This window comes from Candoia aspera, chromosome 1 (genome assembly GCF_035149785.1).
Source record: "Candoia aspera isolate rCanAsp1 chromosome 1, rCanAsp1.hap2, whole genome shotgun sequence".
Taxonomy (NCBI): Eukaryota; Metazoa; Chordata; class Lepidosauria; order Squamata; family Boidae; genus Candoia; species Candoia aspera.
The window spans coordinates 243,875,681-243,901,188 of record NC_086153.1 but is presented as its reverse complement, the minus strand read 5'-3'; the positions used below and the strand labels follow the sequence as shown (position 1 = coordinate 243,901,188).

The following is a 25,508-nucleotide window of genomic DNA, read 5'->3' as shown; positions in this document are numbered from 1 at the left end:
TACAAGTGTATGGGGTGAATAACATTTTTTAAACTAAAGTATATTCAAGATATTCAAGATATGTCAAATCTGGGTTCTTTTTCATAAAATAGAACCGAGGAACAATTTTATTGTATAAATTAGGTTGATCCCTAATTTCTATTTAACATTTAATAGCTATTCACAGTCTAGTATTTTCATACCTTGGCTGATCAAATGAACTATGGAATATAAATGACTTCAAAATAATTTGCTAATATTGGAGTACATCTGTCATCACACCATAAGAACATTTTCCGGTACTCTTTTGTTTCTTTGCTGTTGTTCTTAATTAAAAATTAAATGGGAAAAAGGTGCAGAACTCTATAGAAAATTCAGGTGGACTAATCACACTGTGCTTATTCTGATTGTGTTTGTTCTACAATAGGGAATGTCTCATTGTACAAGTGGTTTGGACTTTATACAGTTCACCGTCAATTTAGAAGCCCATCCTCTGCATTCCAATATGTATGATTACCCTGCTCTAGTAGCTTATTATTTGATCAGACAATAAATCTGGTGAATAAAAGCTTTGCAAAAAGCAATGGATTTGCACAACAAAGCTAATCTTACTACCCACACCAGCCCTCTTATTGAGAGAACTAATTACCCTCTTTAGTAAACTATTTTTTAAAAAACACTTTTTTGCAAAAGTAACAGAGAACACCCTACAATTGTCCAATTCTCAGAATCTGCCAAAGAATAATGTTTATGGAAATGTATACGTAAATTGCTAGGGCTTACTAGAGCTTATTTTTCACCAAATGCACCAGCAGAACACTCTAAGGAAACTCAGAAACTGCCAATTTATTCAACAAACCCTTTAACTGAAATTAAATACTTCCAAGATGTCAGCTTACCAATGTTCCTACAAGTAGCAAGCCAAGGGAGAACAGAGACAGCAGGAGGTAAGACACTGTGATGCCTTCTTCCCTGATCAGATCCTAAGGAAGAGTATAAGCCTATAGTTATTTGAAGGGTACTGAAAGATCCAAAGAGGCTTGTAAGAAAATGTAATGTAATGTACTGTAATGTAAGAAAATGTTCTGAATGTGGCTGTGAAATTATGTAAATTGCTTTCACATTAAACTTTTGACCAAACATAAAAAATTCAAACTTCAAAATGAACAATTTTTCATTAAAGTAAAAGCTTTTTTGCAGCATAAAATCCTCTCCTAATTTTACAGAGGTACTCATCAAAATACAACTTGCCTTCTCCTAGATAACCAGGGCCTACCTAATGATGTTATGAACTGATTCAGAAAAACAATTATTAAACTTTGGGGAATGTTATGGAAAAGTAAAATTCTGAGTTTCTGAAAGATGGCCAAAAATTGGGAAGAAGCTAAGGAAAGAATAAATGTCAAAAGGTTGTTGCTGTTTCACAGTAGAGATAATTAGGTGCACCTTTCTTGACTTTTGAAATGGAGAATGAAAGTTTCATTCTATAGAGAAAAGGCCCTGAGATGAGAGAATGGCTGAGGCTTGGTGGAGTCTACTGATAGGGATGAGAGAAGCAGATGAGGCAAAGCTATTCAGTTAGTATTTACCAATGCTGTAACCTTTTCTGACCGGTGCATTAACGGTAAATAAGGTGGCTGGCTCAGCTGCACTGCTTGGTCAAGTTGTGACAGCAGAGAAGTCATAACATGTTGCCATTACTAGTGGAAAGAGTGGTAGAAAAGACAGGACACTGTGGGTGGAGACTGCTGGAAGTATGAACAGCTCCACTGGAGGACCAGGGACCCCAGTAATAGGTGGAACTGAGAAGACACCTGAGTCCCAGTGGTTGAATCACTGTTGTTCCTGGTATCAGGCTTCTGTCAGTAAATGTCAGATCCGTATCAGACCTCATTCATTCACAACCTGGTAATGGATTAACATGCAGACCTGGCATGTATTACTGAGACTTGGGTGGGTGAGGGTGAAGATGTTGCCCACACAGACATCTGTCCAGTTGGGTTTGGGCTCCTCCATCAACCAGGGCCAGGGAAAAGGTTGGCACTGATCTTGAAAGACACCATATGTCACCAGGAACTCTGCTCTTAATATGGATGGGTGTTCAGCTGTTTCAGAAGTAGAAGCTAGGAAATTTGTCAGGATCCCCTCCAAACTGCTTGACCTGCCCTTTGGTGTTGAGTGACTTAAACCTCGCCTTCTGGTGTTGAGTGACTTAAATCTCAAGGCTTTGAGGTCCAGATCAGAAAAGGCTTAGAAATGTTGGGTGCCACAGCTTTTTCCAAGTAATTTCAGGTGCAACCACATAGGGGACCCAAACTGTACCTTCCCTGTGTTTCAGAGCAGTTATGTAATGATCTGAATAAGAAGGGCATTAGCTAGTGCTTTGCTGGAGTAAAATTTTCTGGTCCAGATGAGAGTGACTGCTACACATAATTTTTGTGGAGCAAACAGGCCACTTAGGATAGCCCACCTCAGGAACCTCATGGATTCAGATGGGTTCCAGCAATTGCTTGGGAGTTTCCCAGTGATCTTATGGACAGTTAAGTAGAGTGCTTGATGCTGCCAACAAGATGCATACAGTACTGGGCACTCAACAAAATTCCTTCTGAGACACCTCTCTCTGTATGCTGACCCCAAATGGCTCCTTGATTTACAGAGGAGCTCCAGGAGGTAAAGTGGCTGAACTAATGCCTGGAAACCTGGAGGAGGAAGACAAGCTCAAGTTTGAGCTTATATTTCAGCAATATGAGAGACAAAGCACTGCTACTTCTTTTTTATTGCATCAGCAGTTTGTCAGCTAGCAGACTTGTTTAAGGCTGACAACTCCCTTTTGGGGAGAAGGCATGAGGCAGAACTCCTGCCTGGCTGTGGTGATCAGTTTGCACAACACCTTGCCAAGAATGCCACTCAGGTTCACCAATCTCTTGACTACTCATGGATAGAATTGGATGTGGTGACTGGGGCAGCATCTTGCCATGTTGTCTGGAACTCATTTTGGCCTGCAGACTCTGAGAAAGTGGACAGGATGCTCTCTGGTGTGTTCCTAGTAATATGTAACTCTCTTGGCTCCTCTGAGAGGCCAGGGGTAATTCTGAGATATTATCAACACTTAACTTTTGGAGGCGGTAGTATCAGCAGCTTTAAAAGAGGCTGTATTGTGCTACTCCTTAAGAGGCCTTCTCCAGGCCCAGCCACCCTTCATAATTATTGCCCGGGCTATAATCTATCCTTGGTCACTGGACAACTATGGAACATGCTGGAAAAAGTGGATTATCTAAACCCTTTTCAATCTGGATATAGGCTTGGGCATGGGACAAAGATAGCACTGATGACTCTTGTCACTGTTGACATCAGTCCACCCCCAACAGAGTATCACATGTTCAGCATGAGCCACCTTTGTTACCATTCTTCCTTGACTCCTGACAGCAGCTTGAGAAAAGAGTTCAGGTGAGTGAGAGAGGAACCTGTCAGCCCTACAGGGTAGACAAGACCAAGAAACAGATGCCACACGGGCCTAAAATTACCTTTATTAAGATTGGCTATAGTAACAAAATCTTGTTTACCTACTTGTTGCCCTGGTAACTGATCTTTCCTCTCTTGTCAAGATCATTCTCTTTATTCTCTACAGAACCACTGCTGCCATCGTTGCTACTCCTAGGATCACCCAGAAATGGGGAAGCAAGGAGGAACTGGACCATGTGGTAGAAGCAGAGCTCTGAGAAGTTTTGGTGGCTTCCCCAGTGCTCGTTACTGGCCACTTTCTTCCTCTCCTTTTAAGTGTCCTGTGGGGTTCAGTCCTACTGCTGCAGTAGGAGCAGCAGCATTAGGAAAGAAGCATCTGCATGACCCTCCTCCCACCCACCCTAATTTGCCACAGCCTGGGAGGAGGCTCAGCACCTGAACTCACTCACTCACCCTGTCTAAGTGGCCCCTGTCTGAAAGATTTGTCTCAGGGACCAGAGAGAATTACTTACATCCCTGGAAGCTGCTGAAGTTCCATACCTCTAGGCAAAAGGGGGTAAAAGACAAATGAAGCAATGGTTCCAGTAATATAAGCCTATTGCTAATGTTCTTTTTACAACACATCACTGTCTACAAAGAAAATGGGTCCTGCAATAGCAATTGTGGTGGCAACAGACGTATAGTTAGAGTTTGGAGAAGGGAAGTGATTATGATAGGACTCCCAATCTGTATGGCCCCAGAAGGCCAATGGAAGAGAAAAAGTGAGGTATAGCCAAGGGCAAAGAATGAAGAAAAAGGGCTCAGATGAATAGGGATGTGGCAATAGCTCAGAGCACTCCCATCCATGAAATCTCTACAACGTATTATAGAAAATGCAATGCAATTATATATCACTGTAGTATATTTTTCAGAAAATTTTCCTTATATACTGGCATATGGAATCATGATGCCCACTGGGTTTTCTAAGTTCAGGAAATTATAACAGGTTATATTCAGTCATGGCTGATGGGATTCCTCTTTCACTCTGGAACCCTCTTGAGAGCCCCCAGATCTGCTCTGGAGCATCTTTTGAAACGGATCTGGGAAGCACACGGGGTATACTGAGGAAGGGGAGTAGAAACAAAAGGGAAGTCGTATTTGCAAATGGAAATTCACTCATGTGATGTCAGGGAGCTTAAGAGTTTCTGTCTCCAAACATCTTTTTGAGAAAAGGGAGAGAAATGGCACAATGCATTCATTCAAAGCGAACAGCCATGTCTGTCTTTTATAAACATTATGGTGCACTTAGCAGGAAATGTTATGCAGTTTCCATTTGTTCAATGAGGTCTGTACATTGCTAATGTACTTCCACAAAAAGCTAAAAACCTGGTTTTGCCATCATGCCTGGAGCAGGATGGGGAACAGCCATTTGTGGGGATGGCTAGTGCCCTAGGACGATCTTTTATACTCAAGGAATGAAACATAACTTTTAGCCATCTGGATTTTATTATATTTTATATTTTTATTGTCTATTTATTATTGTATTTATATTGATAGTGAATTTTAAATTTTGTTTCTGTAAACCGCCCAGAGTCCCTCCTTTGGTGGGGAGATGGGCAGTAATAAAATTTGACAAATAAATAAGTAAATAAATGTCAAGTTCAGAACTGCTCTTTTATTCATCATTAGCTAGAGAATCTGTTCATAAGGTCTACCAAACACTACTTTATGTATTATATCCATTATTAATATTTCATCCAATAGGATATTAGCATTATCCAAGAAGATCATAAATTGATACATCACAGTGAAGTATACTGAAATCACTGAACCTACCTTGTTAGAATCTGAATCCAACTGTTGAAATGGATGAAGTAGGTCGGACAGGACAGCAAAAATATCCTGAACTGCTGGGATTGTCTCACATCCACCACACCAAAACATAAAGAAGAAAACCTGTGCAGTTTAAACAGATAATTAATACAGAGGTTACTTCACTTTAATTTTATGTTCACATAGCAAATCCAAGATTTCAATTAATAATCTTCTATTTATAACCACATCTATTTTTAAAGCACAGGCTTTTTGCAGCTGCAAAATTAACTTGAATAAAAAGACTGAGTTACCTGATGTAACATGCCACATCTTTTGATTTAATTTCAGCTATATCAGCATTTATGATGTGGAAAATCTGCCCCTAAAATGTATGAATCTAAAAAAACCAAAAGCAATGTTTTCCTTTTCCTTTTTCAGAAAACAATATCCATCACAGTTAAGATGGAATCCTCACCAACAACAGTGAGAGGACAAAGAGATACAGGTTTCCGCCTGCTGTCCTCCCATTCCACCAGGCCACCCATTGATGGTGTGGAGACACTTCAACACCTTTCAGAGATGGTTCTGTCTTGCTTTGTTGTTCTGGCTGTCCATCATCTCCATTCAGTGGTTCCATTGCAGCTGGCTTGGAAAGACCTTCAGGAATGCAAATGATACAATAGAGCAGATAAGTAGCTGTGTATCTCCCATGTTCCTGGAGAAACAACACAGAGTACAGAATCAAATCTGAAGATAAATTACCACATGTCAGACTAGTAATCACAATTCCTCAATGCAACGAGTAGGATGAATGTGAATAGGATGCCATGGAAGTCCCTGCTACCTGCATTAGAAAAATGAAATGTGACTGGAAAGAGTACCACACTTTTTTTTTCTAGAGCAACAAAATCAGGGTTTTCTCTCGCTCCCCTTAATCATTTAGGTTGACTTAAAACATGTGCATCAGCCTTTGCTTTTCTGATTTGATGCACTGTTAAAGATGATAGCATATATGTTTTTTTTAATTCCTTAAACTTTTTATAAAGATAAATTAAGGGCATCATTTCAAAGTGCTCATGAAAAAAGGATATCTTAAAGCACTGTGAAAATGAAGCATTTTTGAGCCTTTCATGCAATAATATTCTCCAACATCATCACCAATTTCTAACAGCAAAGCAGCCACATAACTTCACTTTGCCATACTTCAGATCATGCCTCCTCTGGCTATTCTGAACTGCCGGAGGAAGATTTGGCAGTGAAGAAAAGTGAAGCACCTCTTCAAGACAAATCATGTCCCCTCTTCACCTCAAAGAGGAGAATCCTGCTGCCTCCACGGTGTGATAGAGTTTTTTGAGGCAAATCCAAGCTGCAAATCCAAGCTATAAATTCAAGAAAGTATGTATTATGTGTGTTTAACTGGAAGTCAATTTCAGTTTGGGATTTAGCCCCAAGTCTGTATGCCTAAGGCTGCAGTCTAGCACTGAAATGAATCTTGTTAAGATTTATACCCCACTGCATTCAGCCACGCTCACTTCTGAGCAAGCTCACAAAAGATTTGACCATAAATCTTGGAATGAAACTCAGCCACTGTTTGTTCTATAAATGAACCAACAAATCCAAGAACAAACATAGATCTCAAGCTGTGCATTTATTTCAGAATAAAGAACAACTGTTAATTTCTGCCTAAAGATCAAAGATACATAATTCCCAATTTTATTAGCACACTGTCCTGAAAAAAAATCCATTACTAAAATATGTGTGAGTTACAAACAGAAATGGGCTGTAACTATTACAAAAGGAATTTGTTCGTTAGAAAATACTGTCTTGAAATTAATATTGGCTAGAAATACAAATACGATTTTCCTCTGCTCTGCTAAATCAATTTTCATTTTAACATGCTGAAGGTTCTGCCTCACAGTTCTCTGCCCTATTCTTCTACCCATTCCCTCCCACAAATGGCCTACTGCCCTGTCTGAGCAAACTGAAGAGAAGCCATGTGCTAAAACATTGGAGGAGAAGGCTTGATTTTAAACAGTCACCGGTGAGTCACCATGTCTTTTCGCACATTAATTTCCACATTGCTCCCACTCAGTCCAGCTGTCATTTCATATGGAATAAGAGATGGGGCGAGTAAAGCAATATTCTCCATTATTTCACAGAGGATGATTTTTATGAGAGAATGGTGTCAAGGGGATAGGCAGAAGAAGAATGGCTGTAGTTCTTGTGCTTGGTTACATATTATACTAGTCCTTCCCAACCTCCAGATACACTGAAAGTACAGATGTGGTGGGACAACTCCTGTAATTATCAACCAAAATGGCCAATTCTGGGAGTTCTACATACATCTGGCATCTGGCTGAGGAAGGCTCCTTTGCACAAATAGGTATGCTCTTCCAAGCAATGAATAAGGGATGGATAAGGTACTACCAACTCTGATAGCTTTGCAGGAGGCTAGGTTTGCAAACTATGGATGTATAGAACATGCTACCAATTCCCACATTTTTCTACCCCTTTCTTAATGCAAGTTTTCCTCTAGAGAGGACAGTTGTTCTGAAGGCAAAAGCCTGTTTCAAAAGGAAAAAAAACTAAATTAGAACCTCTGATTTCCTTCTATGGAATTACAAATTGGGAAAGAATTTCTTCTGTACAAGTCCATATGATCATGTTCCAAGTTAAATTAACGTCTAAATTAAAAAAAACCAGACCTTTCCTCTACAAATAATACAATACTACAGAAAGAGGCTTGCTGTCAGGGCTTCTGTCATTCCAGCAGCAGAGTGGCATGCAGAAATACTAGTAGTATAGTGTTTTGCCCTAAAGGGCATTTAAAACATACTTGTATAGTTAAATATGCAAGCAAACATATATCTTCAGTTTTACAAAGAGAACTGGGACATGATTAATTTGGAGCCAGACTCCAAATGACATATTGTCATAAGCCAGAGCATTTTGTACTTAAAATGTTTCCTAACCACATCTGTATTATTAGTAAATGACACGTAAAATGAACAGCTGTAAACATCTGATGCCGAATGGTCAGACATAGCTGAAACAAAAGCACATAACTTAAACAGTGCTTGATTATTAAGTTCTCAATCTAGCTAACAAACCAGTATTTTTTTTAAATCTTCACAACAGTTCAGTTGGGTAGACTAAATGAGAAACACAATGAAATATCCAAGCATAATGACTGAAAGCAGTTTGACCCTGATCAGAGGAATATCTGTTTGTATTGCACATGTGTAAGCTTACTGAACAAAAGTCTGAACCTGTTTTCAATTTAAACAAAATGAATCCAGGAGAAGAATTTAAAATTTGGGTGGAGATCATATATCAATAGCAAACAGCAAAGATTATAGCAAATAGAAAACTCCCACAACTTTTCCAATAAGCAAAGGTGCCCACTTTCTCTCTTATTATTTGGAATTGCTTTAGAAGTTTTAGCAAACAAGATTTGGAGAGAGACAAACAAATAAAATTCAGGGAGAGGGATACAAGTTGAAATGCTATGCAGATGATGTAGTACTATTATTATGCAACTACAGAGAATTATAAGAAAGTTAATGAAAAGAATCAAAGACTTTGGTGAATTCTCCAGATATAAAATCAATGAAAAGAAAACAAAGATAATAACAAGATATTTAACCACACAAGAAGAAGACTTTGTGAAAAAAGAGTCTGGATGTGAGATAACAAAATAAACCAGTAAAATATTTGGGGCTCTATTTGACAGGAACTAATAAAGACATACAGTATTACAGAACTACAATAAATTATGGAAAGAAATAAAAAAAGATATTGGAAAGCCTAAAACATTCTTGGCTAGGATTTATCATGACAGTAAAAATGAACTAACAGAATGAATAAAATCCTCAAATCGTAGGAACATCAATCATAGAAGGAGCCAGCTTAGCCAATGAACTTCATAGGTTTTTATGGTATAAGGAAACAAAAGAAGAAAACAGTTTGAAAGGACAGATTATAAGAGAAAGTTTGATAAAAAATATGGATTCTTTTAAAATAAAAAGTAAGTCCAGCAACTTCACCATTATCTTCACCAACAAATGCCTTTTACTTCAGGGTCAACTATAGTAGGTAAAGGTAAAGGTTTCCCTTGACGTAAAGTCCAGTTGTGTCCGACTCTAGGGGGCGGTGCTCATCTCTGTTTCAAAGCCTTGGAGCCGGCGTTGTCCATAGGACACTTCCGGCTCATGTGGCCAGCATGACTCACGGAACGCCGCTACCTTCCCGCCGAAGCGGTACCAATTAATCTACTCACATTTGCATGTTTTCGAACTGCTTGGTGTGCAGGAGCTGGGACGAGCAATGGGAGCTCACCCCACCACGCGGTTTCGAACCGCCGACCTTCCGATCGACAGCTCAGCGGTTTAACCCGCTGCGCCACCGTGTCCCTGTGTCAACTATAGTAAGAAAGATTTAATTACACAGGCCAATATCAAGACTTAGGAAACGTAGCAAGAACTGCTCAATGAAGGTAGGAATTTGGCTGATGTATTTACAAATTGCTAGAAGAATAAAAAAGAAGGAAGGAGGGACTTTGAGAAAGGTGACAGAACTTGTAACTCTTATACAAAGCCAAGATCACCTATTAGGACATATATATAAATTGTTACTGGAATACGACATGGAGATGGAACAAATTAAAAAAAAAATTGTGATAAAGTGGATACAAAACTTAAAAGAAATAATCACGGTTACAACAATGGGAAAAGCTATGGAAAAAATTAATAAAATTTACTCCAAGTTATAATTTAAGGGAAAATTGGTAAAAAACATTTTGCAGATGATATATAGCTTTGTCAGTAATGACCAAGATAGATAAATCAGATAAAAATAAATGTCAGAAATGCCGTAACAGAGAAGGAACATTTTATCCTTTGTGGTGGTTGTGTAAAAGAACTCAAAAGGACTGGGAAAAAATAAACAAAACATTCAGAAAATCCCAAAAATTGTATCTGAACTAAAACTACAAAGATTCTTATTAGGTATAATTCCAGAAAACATAAATAAAAAAATATCACAATTTACTAAAATAACAGTGCTACAAAAACTAATCTGGCACAACACTGGAAAAAAGGAACTTTGCTGATGATATCAGATTGGGACACCAGCATTGGAGAATATGGAGCAATGGCAAAATTATCAGTATATATCCATTACAGAAGCTTAACCCAATTTAAGCAAGAATTGCTCCCTACACATTACTACACATTATACAGCAGGGCTAATTTAGACATTTGGAATATGGTTTTGAGGAAAAAATTTATGAGACTAGGCAAAAATAATAGATGAAAGGACTTAAACAGATATTAGCAATAACTTTAATTTTTGATGGAAAGTATAAATATCTAGTTTTTGGTCGGCAATTAGGGAAATAAACAGAAGGGAAGGAGCAAATGTGTTACTAGAAGGTTTTTTCATTATGTTTTTATAAATGTCTTATTTATGCTTAGTTGTTCTTTTTGTGTTAATTAACTGTTACTATCCAGTGTAGACCTTGTTTTCCTTACATTTTTTTTAACTAAACCTATTTTCTCAGCCAGGTTCATAGCCAGGTAGATTGCCCACCCAATTTAAGATGCATTATGTGAACCTAGTCAACTGTACCTTATTCACAAACCATTGTGAAGTAAGTTATAGCCTTCTGCAATGTGTGAACCCAATGTTCATAGGGTGAGTGAAACAGGTATACAATGTGTTACATGTTATATGTCTTGGAGATGGAAAGATCTGGCATAATAAACTGACTGATTCAAACGTTGATGTCTGTCAGGATAGAAAAGTCTCTGTATTGTATCCAGCCACAGCAAAGCTGCAGCTAGAACAGAGAGGCAAGCTAACCTGGTTTGTTTGTTTGTTTCTCAAATTTTTGCTACCGCCCACCTCCCCCCCAAGAGGGACCCCTCTCTCATATATTTCCGTCCTCACTAGAGGCCACTACTTTGACATGTTCCAGGAATATGCACAGAGCTGAAAGGTTGGTTCTATAGAGCTTTCAGGATCCTGCAAAACAGTCTACTTGCTCTGCCTTGTTCTCTCAAGAGGAATTTGCTTTTTTCTTTCTTTCTTTCTTTCTTTCTTTCTTTTTGGTAATAATTTTATTAAAGATTACAATTAGAAAGATTAAAAAATAATACCAACTAAGAAGGTATAAAAGAATGAAAAGAAAGTGCCGAAAAGAAAATAGAAATCAAAAGAGGAAAGAGTGAATAAGGATATAGTAAAGAAAAAAATAAAAATATAAAAGACTTCCTCCTTTATCACAAGCACAGACAATTTCAGTGACTTATTGCTTTCTCTGAAATACAACAAAAGATCTCTTCTTCCCATATCTCACCTCAGGAATTTGCTTTTCAGTGAAGCCATCACCTGCAGCCAGGCAGAGAAAGAAGCTGAAAAAGTAACTGCTGCCGACAATGCACAGCTACACTTCTCTAATAAATGGACTAGGCTGTGTTTAGTTGTGCTGAGCTACATGTTCTTCTTCCAGAGTGGATCATGGGCAAAGACACTCACAATTGGCACCAAATAAATATGAAATTAGGCCGATATGCCTAATTCTTACATTGCTCTGACCTGTTGTTGCATGTCTTGCTGTAACAGTGATCTGCACACTGAATCTAATGAGGTGTGCAGCTTATGGCTTAAGAGCAAGAGAAAGGTGCACCCTGCAGCAAAGCACCTACTCACAAACTCTCAAACATCTGATTTTTCTCCTTGCCAGCTTTCTACTTCAGGCAAGTGGGGGTCCTTGCCACTGTCAAGAACACAATGGCTTTCAAAGAAAGTCATTCGCTAAATGGAAGAACAACATTGGACCAAAACCTGCAAGTCAAGCTGTGTGGTCTGTTGTAGAAACAGCGGCATCTGAAAGAGGAGAACGTGTGGATAATTTATTGCACTCATTTGTTTCTCCCTTCTACAGCACAGCAGCACTTCTTTGCCTTTGAAAAGAAAAGCAAGGGGGCTCTATTTTAAAATGAAAACAACTTTGATCTTTGAAAAAAAAACTTTGTTAAGAAGCACTAATGTACAGCACACATTTAAAAGGTTGTTCTCATACATATTAGCAATTGTATTACGTACTACACTCCTCTGCATACTAGTGTATTATTAGAACGTTACACTTATTTTTCTTTTGAAGTCTCATTGGAGGAGTCCATAGTAAGAATTCAACGGAAGTAATAACATCCATTGCCTGAGTAAAATAAATCACATTTGAATTGCACATGCTTAATTGTATTTGCAAATTAGAACAGCGCAAATTATAACTGTAGTTGTGAAATGATTTGCAGAATTGAAAATGTCACCAAGTTCCATTAGAGAAAAGGTACATCCACACTGAGCAATTTTTGTAGCCTTTATAACTAGAGATTTGTGATTGTTTTTGGCATTTTGTATCACATTCCAAATTAAGTAGGCCCCACTTCCTTGAGCACTAAACTGTTAGCAATGGCAGTGCTGCAGGGCTGAGTTTTCTCATGAAATCATACTGATGTCTGCAAAACATTCTGCACATGAGACAGCACTTTCCTGTGTGGTTCCATTCAGCTGTAATGGAGTGCAACACCATATTCTCAGCAATTGGGTAAGTTATTGGCTGGAAGTAATAGCAGTTGCAGTCGAACACTTCTAGAAGACAATCCATTTGGAAAGGAGCTTTATGCAGAGCCATAGTATGGGCTAATTTATGTTAATTAAAACCAATGAACTAGTAACAGTTTATAAAGTAGATTTTCTAACACCGTATTTCCCCTTTATATATATATATATATATATATATATATATATATATATATATATAATACTTTCTCTTCAAGCAAATTCTGTTGGTGCCAAAGTTTTTCTGTGACCCAAGCCAACAGGCATTCCTATCGTATTTTCTTTCAAAATGTCTGCTGCATATTAATGTCCACATTGAGAATTATCGACTAGGTGATCCTCATGTACTGTAGCACTAAGTCATAAAGGGTCTACATCACACTAATACAAAAACAAACTAACTAGATTATAGTTTATTATGTGTGAAACAGGTTATTGTGTTGTTTTTGCTAGACTCAACTGACATACCTCTTGCTTCTTGCACTTGTAGAAAGGTTGTAAATACAAGGTTGGTAACTTGAACTGCCATTACTTCAAGAATCATCTGGATCAGAAACTGGCAACCTTTCCGTGTGCTAGATGTCATCATGAAATCCCATGCAATGATGTGGGTCACCCAACATTAAAAAAAACCCTCACAAACATTCAGTGATTTTACCCTGTAATCCAGTGCAAGATCATCAACACCTTGCATGTTCTTACACCAAATTTCAGATATTATTTAAAAATATCAATCTCTCAGTGGATTTACAATTTAAGATATTTAGGTTTTTTAATTTTAATTTTACATTTTCAGTCATTGGAAAGGGAGTTTGTCACTGACATCCTAGCACTCATGGATGATTTATTGCTAACCCTGACCTTGGAAGTTCTATGTTCGCTTGATCTGGAGCATAAACAGCATTGCTTCTCTGATGTGCATGTCGTAAGTAGTCCAGTCAGTAATTCCTGAGAATGAGGATGAAGTGATTTCAGAGAAATTCAGACGACTAAAATTTCTCCATAGTTATTGAAGGGTAGCAGCAACCCATCTTCTAACTCAAAATCTCTCTTACGTTTTTCTAAGATACCTATTTCTCTTCTTCATTTTCCACTGAACTTTCCTCAGCCTCCTCCCTTTAAATGTGTTCAGGATTCTGAATATGGGCTGAAGATGGCTCTACTTTTAATTTCTGCACCATTATTAAAGTCTCTTACTGTTAAGTGTAGCATTGTTAGGCTAATATACACAGGCCATGGCCCAACTTTCACTGCTCTTCAAACAGGGCATGGGGAAGAAGGGGCATGGCATGTGCATTATGACATCACTGCAACTGTTGCAAAGTACATGATCTGCCTAGTATGTGTGATCACATCATGATCCATATGACATCATCACGAGTTGTACTGGACAAGTATGGTAAGGTGGCAAACTACTGTACAAATGCCACTTTCTCTCATGTCTCTCTGTGGGATATTATTATAACTCATAATGCCATCTGGCTTCAGGTACCTCTCATAAGTAACAGTATTACCAGCAAGCCTTGGTTTAATATACAGAAAGAAAAAAAGATGCAAAAAAGAAAAAGGAAAACAAACAGAAAAAAAGGAAAGAAAAAGTAACAGGACAGAAATATAAAAACAACAGCTCAGATTTTAAACACAGCATTAAATCTTGACCGTATGAAATTATACTGATCAGTTTTTCTACTGCATCTATAAAAAGTCAGTTCACAAGCAGAGAATCAACACATAAACCCAAGAGTAAACGATTATTTGCCATGCCTCATATTTAGTAAATCTGCAGTTCTTCATATTATGATAAATTCCAAAGTGTTGGTATATAATTGAAAATCATATTTACATCTTTATGTCGTATTCCTATTCCTAAAACCGTATTAACAAATTATGGATATTAAACCAAATACCGGGATGTGTTTCCACTATCATTTTATACTTCCATATTGATGAAATTCACAGTCAAGCATTTTAAAATATTTTATTAGGTGTCTAATAAATGGGAAAAATCAAGCATTTGTCCAATTAATCTCATTTTAAGGTAATAAAAATATTCTTCATGACCTTAACTGTTGATTTATTAATATGGGATATTCCAACACCTTATTACTTTTTTTTTTGCAAAAAACAAATATCTACCTTAACCATACTCTTTAACTGACTAATTTAAAAAATTCTATCAATTGAGAACCATCCAAAGCACATTTCAATGCTGACAGTAATCTGTATATGCTCTTATGGTGTCTGGACAAAATTGTGAAATGAAAGATGTTTGAATTTAATATACTGCCAGTCTGTCATTTGAGATAATCCAAATTCCTCTTGCAACAATTCAAATGGTTTAAAAACTTGATTGCCAATTGGCTGATTTTAATTAATTAGAATGGGAGGGAGAATCATGCAACCAGTCTATATGATTGTGATATACAAGATAATAACAAATAGACTTTGTTATTGCATATTCTTGTGCTTTTAAAAGCACAAAACCAGCTTTCTTGGAGTTCGGAACCATCCTTATGTATGTTTAAACACTGATGGTAGAAGCCAAGACTAGAGCACCCAGGCTAAGAAAAGTAAATATAGATAAATTTTAAGGGGACCTGAAAAAAACCTTCTAGAAATAGAACCCTAAACAGCTAAAGAGGAATCAGGACATGTACTTTCTCTATGAGCTTATAGGACTACAAGGATTATTATTCTATTTCTAACCAGTCCAATGATATATCTGAACTCTGTCTGATTTGGGTTTTAAATTTACACAGTATTGTTTGCATCAGAGAAGATAAAATCAGAGCCTCCTCTCTTCAAACATGAATGCTTCTTTTAGTAGTACTGGGTTAAAATATTCAGAATGCCCTAGTTGGTTAATATGGGTGATTCACTTAAAAAAAATTCAAATTAGGAAATAGAATTCTATGTGCTGTTCTCTAAACTCCAGCGGAGTTTCATCATGTTACTTAAGTTCGAGGAAAAAGAATTGCAAAAATTGAGCTCAGTGTTGTCCACAGGATCTTGCTGCTCCACCCCTTCTCAGCTGCATCATTTCCTTCAGCCCAGTAAGCCACTGTTAAAGAAGTCTTCTTAAAGAAAGGCCAATAATTTACCAAATATTTCCCCTTTGCTTTCAGTAAATATTCAATATCAAAACTGTTTAGTGTTACTGCAGCATGACCGGATACTGCAAGAGGACCTGAATTACATTTAACTATGCAGTTTACTCAGGATCAGGATATTAGAAAAGAATCAAAATGCAAACAAACATAGTTGAAAAAAAGAGTATATTCTTGCTATGAGAGATTTAAAAGTTGTCATATATTCACCAAGTTAAATTCCAGCATATAAGTTTGTAACATTTGCTATATAAGACAACTAAATTTAGGTGGAACAGTATTACAATTTAACAAATCTAAAACGTGATTAATATTTCTAGCCATACTAGCCAAATATCTACCTTAACCATACTCTTTAACTGACTAATTTAAAAAATTCTATCAATTGAGAACCATCCAAAGCACATTTCAATGCTGACAGTAATCTGTATATGCTCTTATGGTGTCTGGACAAAATTGTGAAATGAAAGATGTTTGAATTGATATTAGAAAAGAATCAAAATGCAAACAAACATAGTTGAAAAAAAGAGTATATTCTTGCTATGAGAGATTTAAAAGTTGTCATATATTCACCAAGTTAAATTCCAGCATATAAGTTTGTAACATTTGCTATATAAGACAACTAAATTTAGGTGGAACAGTATTACAATTTAACAAATCTAAAACGTGATTAATATTTCTAGCCATAATTATTTCATTGCAGCTAAACTAAAAAGATATATCATATGCTTATACAAAAGATCTCGATGGTCCACAGAAGGGCCATAATAATTAATAAAAGCAACATGGTCATTAAAACATTGAGAAACAGCTCCAGAGGGTCCTGGAAGAAGCAGATAATCTGGACCCCTTTTAGTCAGGATCCAGGTCTGGCCATAATACTGAGACGGCAATGATCGTGCTTGTTCAAGTCCTTTGGTGGGCTCAGGATGTGGGTAGTGCATCCACCTAGGTGCTCCTTGATCTCTCAGTACCCTTTGATACCATCAACCATGGTATCCTTCTGGGATGGCTCAGAGAATTAGGAGTGGGAGGCACTGTACTATGGTGGCTCTCCTTTCTCCAGGGCTGGTTCCAGTCAACACTGATGGGGGAAAGAGGTTGAGTCAGAGGTCTTGGCTTTGTGGGGTGCCTCAGGGCTCTACTCTCTCCCCCCACTTCTATTTAACATCTACATGACACCGCTGGGTGAGGTCATCTGTCACACAGGGCGTGGTATCATCAGTTTGCTAATGCTCACTTACCATTTGTTAAGGACTATCCTTACAATGGATCCTCCATTTCATTTCCAACCTTCAGGTGAAGCACACTGAAACCAGGTGTCCAGAAGGAAAATGATTTTCCATGGGAAAGTAAAATGAAGCCATTCCATGTTGCATGGATGACTTGTCTTCAGAGGGTTGGCAATCAGCTGGGTTGTAATTGGCTACTGCAGGGCCTTCCCCTCCCACATGGCCACAAAGGTCCATCCTTCTGTGGCCACCAGAAAGACTATGCATGTTTCTTCTGCAATTATTTCCTTTCCCTTTCTTTTTTGTAGTTTGATGAGGGAAATATTGACCTTGTGGAAGCCCACAATCAAGGCCTGTGCATAAGGTCAGTATTCCCATTGGTGTGCCAAAGGCTGGATCTCACCAGCCACTTTTATTTAACCTACAGTTTGACTATTTATTCCATAAATATTAGCATAATATGCTTAGAATTTCATTTTTCTCCCCCCCCCCACCCCATGCACATCAAAAAGTAAAAGTATCACCTTTTATGGACTTTTTGCTGACACTTGGACAGAAATGACAACGATTTTTGGATTTGTGAATGGATAAGGTGGGAAGGTTATGGGAAGAAGTGAACCATGTACGTAATTTCATAGGGGGTGGGGAAATATTAATGTGCCTGTACTTGTTGCAAGGAAGATTGGGAATCGCTTCTTTAAATATTCTTTTTTTATTTCTTTTCTTTTTCTTTTGCACTTTGTATTTCTTTTCTTTCTTTTCTTTTTTTCTGATTTCAGTTTGTATTATCTTTTAGTATTGTAAAACTCTTTAATAAAACGTATTTTAAAAAAAGAAGTAAAGGTACCCATATCAGGTATGAGAAAAATCCCAAATATATAATAAGGCAATAATATTTTATTATACAATTACACTAATTCAAAGTCACTAAATAGTATCACAGAGGGTGAGCAGTCCCACACCAAGACCTCACCCAATGATCACCCACAATCAGCTGAGAAGTGGGTGGAGAAAGTCAATGGCACTAATGGTTGGAGTTAGCCCAAGATAATTTGGAGCTTTTCTACTTGAGAAAGTAGCAAATCATTCAGTTTGATTATTCCTTCCACACGTGCTGTTCTTTTTTTGTTATTTATACATAATTCACATTGTTCCAGGCATAAAGGCCTACAAGAAGTTTTATTCAGTTATTCAAATGTTCTTGCATCCCAAGGACATTTGTTGTTCTATTAGCTCCTCAAGGAACAATGAATCAGCCAATGCAGCCTTCTGTACTGCAGCCACACTACAATACATACTTCCCCCTTCAAACAAATGGTTACGCACAGGAGTTCCTCATTAATAATGAATACAATCCAAAGGAAGAATAGAAAAGGAGCATTACAGAAGACAAGTTTCTGACTTATTCTTTCTTTCTGTATGTGTGATAATAATCAGCTGCTAAAGATACATCTCTAATCTGTTTTCTGTTATCTCATCATTAACATTATCCAGCTGCACATTAGTCACCATATTCTATGTTCAGGTACTTGCTAGATGTCAAATTGCCATAGTTCATCACATCAGGCATACAAGATCCAAGATCTGCAGATCCATGAAAAAGGAAATAACTCCCCAGACTTAATGATCAAGAATATTTAAATCTATATTAGAACAGAGAAAAATATTCTATTTGCTATCTAGATGTGATTTACCAGTCTATAAATGGTATCAGAGAAAGTTAATTGACACAGAGAAAAACAACCATTTTTCTATGCACCCTGGCATCTCATCTGTTCAGAATTTGTTAAAAAAAAATGATGGGGATTGCAGACATGGTTCTCCTACTCCCATCAGTCAGAAAACAAAGAACATCACTCAGCAAACTACCAGGATGCTAAAGCTTTCATTTACCAGCATTATAAATAGTCAGAGATATGATGCTGGCAAAATTAAATCCTTATTTAAAAAGCGTAAGAGTTGGAGCATGAAAAAAACATGGAAGAAAAATGAGAAACAGATAAGAGAAAGTAAGGGTACATTTAACATAGTTCTTTGAACTTCCTTTTCTTCATAAATGTTAGAAACATTGTATTATGTTAGATGTCATAAATGTTAGAAGCATTTACTTAAATGCCCCAATGCAAAATGAAACCAAAGATGTCAAGGCCCAGATCGCTTCCATGCTGAAATCTATGGTTATACTTCTCTTCTACAGCATTAAAATTCTGGACAGAGCACTATAGAAGACATATACAGAATTATAAAATGACCAGCTGCCCTGTAAAACAGAAGCACAATGAAGAGCTGTCATCTTTACTTGCTGTTGCTATGACAACTGGAGCTGGGGCACTATCTTTTCTGAAGGTGAAATTGTTATCTGGCCTTCTCTTTCATGGGTGTGAATAAAATAGAAAATAGGTTTTGTTTCAAGCCCAGAACAAACCCTTGCGTTTCAAAAGTTCTACTGAACCATTTCAGGCCAGCTGTGGTTTGGCAGAACCAAGACCTGGAATGCTTTGATTGTTCTGGGTTCCAGATGAAATAAAATGCAGACAAGGTGAGTAGGGCAAGGGTGGTATGCACTGCCCACTCTCTTCTAGCTTCCATCCATCAGCTTCCAGCATGGCATATCCCCCAGCATGTCCAGTCTCAATCTTGCCTTTTCCTTCCCTCTCTCTCCTTAGCTGCTCCTATTACTGTTCCATTACAGCATATATCTCACCAGGCCACCCATCCCAAATCGTCCCAGCACTTCCTCTCCCTCCCCTGCCTCCATTCAGCCACCAATGCAAATATATTTGGCTTTTACCCACTATCACTTCCCCACCCCCACCCCTCCCAAAAAATACCCTGCATTTCATTCTGTGCACAGACCAAAATTTCCCAAACCCGTACATTTCAGTTCAGGCACCAGAAACCACCTATTCCTTGCAAAGAAATGTTTTGTGCATGGAATATTTTGCACATCTCTATAAACAATCTATTGCCATCATAACTGGCTATTACTGATAGGATATGATACTCAGAATGGATGTATGGATGAACTACCCTGCTCAGGGAGCAGGTGGAAGCTATGACTAGAAGAGCTGTTGCACAAATCCATCTTGTACACCAATTGTGCTGCTCCTGAATTGGGAGGTTCTGCTCAAGGTCATTCAGACACTTCCTGTCATTAATTACTTCAATGTATTGTGCATGGTCCTGCCCTTGAAAAATATTCAGAAGCTTCAACTGGTTGTTACTGTTAATACAGTGGTAACTGTTAATACAGTTACCCACAGAGAACTGGTATGCCTATGTTCACCAGTATAACACCTATGCTGCATAAGCTGCACTGGCTCCCAGTAAACTTCTGGGTGCAATTCCAGATGCTGATTATCACCTCTAAAGCCCTACATGGCACAGGTCCAGGTTACCTGAAGACCTGTCTCCAGTCACTTCTGCCTGTCCCACCAGATCCAATAGGGTAGGCATGCTCCAAGTCCCCTCAGTGAAACAGTGCCATCTTGTGGGACCCAGGAGACATACATTCTCTGTTATGGTACATTCTGTATAGAACAGCCTCGTTCAGCGTTCTGGATGGCCCTAAACCTGTTGGCCATCTGGAAGGCCATAAAAACTTGGCTTTTCCCTCAGGTGTTAGGACCACATTGTTAGCAGAACCTGATATATATGTTTGGTACTGAGATGCCTTAGCTTTTCTATTTATTGTTGTTCGATTTTAGTTTTGGTTGTTTTATATTGGTTTTGTATTGTTAACCAGGCAGTTATTTGCTTAAGATGGGTGACTTCATAAACTTTCTAAATAAATAAATAAATAAATTGCATCATGTAAGAAGAGATAGGGAGAACTTAGATATGATAGCAATTTGTTCTTCTGACTACAGAATTACAGAGGAGTTTAGATAAGCTAGTTCTCTATTCACATAAAAAAGAGCTTTCCATTTCCCCTGGTCATTTGTCTGACATGTTGACTTAAAGTTTCTATTGTGTCCTGGAAAACGCAAACAAGACAGAAGCTTGAGAAGCTTTTAGAACCATGAACAATACCATAAAAGTGTGCAACAATGTAAGAAACTTATTACTGATGCCTCTCTTTCAAACTTAATTTACAATATAAAAATATACCAACAATTAAAGGATATTACCACACCTGACAATACCTGCCTGATTGCCATAGTCAGCACCAAATGAACCTAAAAGGGAACATATGAACTGGCCAATTTATAGCACTGATGGGAAAAAATAGTGCTGTAGAAGGAATAGTACTATTCTGGGAGACTGCCTGGAAAAGTCCCTGAAGTTTTCTTGGCAAGGTTTTTCAGAAGTGGTTTGCCATTGCCTCCTTCCTAGGACTGAGAGAGAGTGACTGGCCCAAGGTCACCCAGCTGGCTTTGTGACTAGAACTCACAGTCTCCCGGTTTCTAGCCTGGTGCCTTAACCACAGCACCAAACTGGCTCTCCAGAGGAAGCATTACCAGTGTCTAATAGGTCAAGAAGTTTAGATGATTATCCAAGTACTATTGAAGATATACAACAATATTTCCATTTTTTTAGAATTCTGTGTTTCATATAATTGCATGGCTTTCATTAAACAGAGTTTAAACAATCAAATTATCCAGAACCTATCTAAAATTTATTTTCACAGTTTAAGGTATTTCCATTGATTCTTTCATTTTGGTTCACCACAGACACTAGAATTAGTTAAGTCTTTGGTACTTTTTGTTCACACCACATAACTGCTTTTGAATCCTTGACACATTAATTCAGCAAAAGACTCACCCAGGGATCCAATCCCATTTCCATCTATCCATGTAATTACCTGAAGTGAATTTTTTTGGTTCTCAAGTCATTATCCGGTACAATATTTCTCTTCCTATTTTTCTATCAAGCTCACCATAGTTTTTAACATAGGAACACACTAACAGTTCAAGTTTAAAAATGGTTTCCTATAATACAACAACTACATTAAGAGACCTGTAGAGATCTATCAGAAAGTTTTACAGGAGGCTTTTACATAAACATGTGTGTTGTGACATGAAGAATAATACTGCAGATTCTGAGAGAAACAAAAGCTATTACAGATGGCCCCTGAGTTATGACCACTCATTCAGTGATGTTCAAAGTTCTGGCCATCACAGCACCTCCACGGCCATGTGATTGAGATTTGAGCACTTGGTAACCGGCTCACACTTACGATGGTTGCGTCCCATGGTCACATGATCAACATTTGCGACCTTCCCTGCTGGCTTCCCACAAGCAAAATCAATGGGGAAGCTGGCAGGGAAGGTTGCAAGTCACTCCCATAAGCTGTTCCTGCCACTTTTTCTCCTGAGGAACCCCACTATGGAGTATGAGACCCCAGGGATCTCATCCTCCATAGCACCCTACCCCTGCCCGCACTCCATAGAGCACAGCCACCTGCAGCACTCCCCCACGGTCCCCGCTGTTTATGGTTCTCAAAATGTACAAATAATCCCAGTCCTTTATAAGTAGGTTTTTTAAAGCCTCTCTCCTTTCCTGTTTGTGTGTGTGTGTGTGTGTGTGTGTGTGTGAAGTTAAAGAGATAAACCCTCATTGCTGGTAAGGTGCTGTCCATGGTGCTGATGCTTTGTCCCACTAGATAAGCTCATGGGTGTGGAAAAGGATATAGAACTCATAAGCTAGTGTGCTGGTAAATTTTGGATCCACTTTTAATAGATTTCTGTGTCAGAACAGTCAAAGCAGAGAGAAGATAAATGTTTTTGGTGTCTTCTAAACACATTATTTAGTTAGATCCTTTAAAATAGTTATCTTCCAAAAGCTCAGTAATGCACAGGAGCTTTAAATTTAGCTAAAGTTACTAGCTGAAGATTTGTGATACAAGAGTGAATACTAATGGAAGGTTGACAAAATAATGAGTCTTCTGAAATACCCATTCCTATTACACTAAGGATATTTACAAATTGTTTGAGGTCTTTCTTTAAATAATACATAAATTGTGGTATTTTTGCTGTTATATTTAAGAACCATGACAATGTACTCACCATCTGACGAGCAGCTCAAATTCTCAGTCACATGGTTAAATCTCCCAATATTTCCTCCAGTCCTCTCCTGACAGAAATGGTATTCTTTAAAATAATACCTTTTATCTTTAAATGGTTGATTTTTTTTAAATCACATCTTTCTAAAGAAAAAAAGTGAAAAGAGGAAATATTAATACCATGAAATTTGCAACTTTTACTTAGTAGAAATAACAGTTCAAATGACTTCTGCTTAAGATAATGGAATATAATTATCCTGTTTTGCTGTCAGAGGAAGGGAGAGATCTTCCCTTTCTTATGGAACCCCTAAACTATAATGAGAAATTCTCTTTTAAAACAATACAGCCAAACGTCCAGTTATAAAAAAGAAAATTATTTCGGAAAGGGAAAACAAAAAAGAACAAGGGAAGGTAGTAGTTATACACCTAGGATTTTCAATAAAACAACTGAAGTCAGTCTAACTAAGTTAGTCACATGTTAGGTTTTCATAACATATGCAAAGAGCATCTTGGTTCCTGTTTGAATGTTATTACCTAGCTTCTTTTTTTTTTCTCCCCTCTCTCTGAAAGCAAAAGTCTCATAGGCATCTCAAGACAAAGTAAGTTTCTTTGTTTATCCACTCAAGTGCTACATATAATTTCAGAAGTCAGGAGCCTAGCCTTCTGGGCTTAACCAACCTTCTCCACAACAGTGTAGCTGACCAGTTTTAACCACATAAGCGCAAGAAATTAAATTTCACATGGTTACTAGGACAGACTATTCAAGTTCCTCTAAGTTCTATCAAAATACAAATGTTTGATCACATGCTTTGAAAAGCCGAATTGCTGCATAAATGCTATCCTAAATTCCCAAACAGCCATTGATAATCAGTTTTGATAATACTGAGCTACAGTAGCCAACGATTATATAAAGATGTACAACAACTTCCTATATTCATATATGTGCCAACCTTGCGGATAGCCAAGATCTACTGAAAAATCGGTGGAACTGATAGATGATCTACAGGGAATAAATCTCTTTCTAAACTGTTTCCAGCAGGAGCTTCCAATTGTAGTGATTCCTTCCTTTTTAAAAAATTACAGAAGATTATTGTATGCCCTGCTATACTATATTTCAATTATTTCAATATATAATAACCGGAAGCCAAAAATTTAACATTGCAATGTCCAATTTAGGAAAATGTTTGTTTTTAGACATTTCTAGAGAAAGGGGGCTGGAATTTCATGTTCTAAAATAGTTAATATAGAGAAATATTTCTAACTCTGTTACAGTAGTGGGCAACAAAAGCATATGAGTCATTAGTTCAATAGTTGGCAGTTTTTCCCTATGCAGGAAACTCACCCATTGAATTTCAGATTTCCACAGCCTTTAAATAATGCAACCCAGTGCACAAAGATTTGTGAACATCTATTTAGCACAAGTGACTACCTCCCCAACATAGCAGGCAAGACTATTCTGTTGGAGTATAAAGCAACCATGCTTGTCATAACTATTTCAAAATGTTGGAGAGGATTACCTGACCCAATAATTAACTATAAAACCAAAGTAAATATCTTTGACTTGTTCCCAATTTACATCAGATCAGTCTTCTATTTCCTATACTTATGCAATTTGCTTCTTTTTACACAAATGTGTAACAAATACAATAAACTTACTTAGCATTCAGTAATTCCATGCCATTCTAAGAACCACAGTTCTAGGACTTCCACAGCTGAATCAGTAATTATCGACTTCTCCTGAAGCATGAAAGAAAAGGGAAAAAAGGAAAGTATTCTTCAATGGATATGAATGAGAAATGTATTACAAAATTAAACACAGCCTCATACTTAACTAAATTAATGCTTCTGTGAAATAATGGGGGAGGAATGTGAAAACAGAAGAGACTAAAGCAAAAGAACAGAGCATGTGCAAAATTGAGAGATCACTTCTAGAAGAAGAACCAGAAGACTGCAATCCAGCAATCTCTTAGTTGATAGCATTATATATACAATCAGATACATTTGAACCAATGTTTCCATCATGAAGCTCTAATTGTGGTTTGATGACACAACTAAGTTTCTTGAAAACTGATCTCAGTGGATAGCAGAGTTGACAACATTTTCTAGTTGAGAGCTGAATTTCCTTGACAAGAATCTGTAGAGGGGCAGATTTTTAAAAATGACTCATATAATTAACAGAATAAACTTCCTTGAACGGATTAAGTATGATGGATTTTGCATTATAGGATTTTACTAAAACTATATCTAGACAAAGAAAAACATTTTATACATAATAGTTTTGCAATGAATCCATTAATAATACTTGTC

General features: G+C 37.5%; 1 protein-coding gene across 1 annotated transcript in view; it reads right to left on the bottom strand.

Annotated features, from left to right (window-relative positions):
* PTPN5 (protein tyrosine phosphatase non-receptor type 5) overlaps positions 1 to 23,310 on the bottom strand; it is a 67,945-nt gene extending 44,635 nt beyond the window's left edge. The window contains exons 1-4 of the mRNA XM_063289369.1: positions 23,206 to 23,310; positions 5,711 to 5,892; positions 5,257 to 5,376; positions 879 to 962 (exon numbers count right to left, since the gene is read on the bottom strand). Coding sequence (XP_063145439.1) covers positions 879 to 962; positions 5,257 to 5,376; positions 5,711 to 5,872 — 366 coding nt within the window. The 5' untranslated portion in view covers positions 5,873 to 5,892; positions 23,206 to 23,310. The remainder of the gene's footprint in view (positions 1 to 878; positions 963 to 5,256; positions 5,377 to 5,710; positions 5,893 to 23,205) is intronic.
* Positions 23,311 to 25,508: the final 2,198 nt, after the last annotated feature.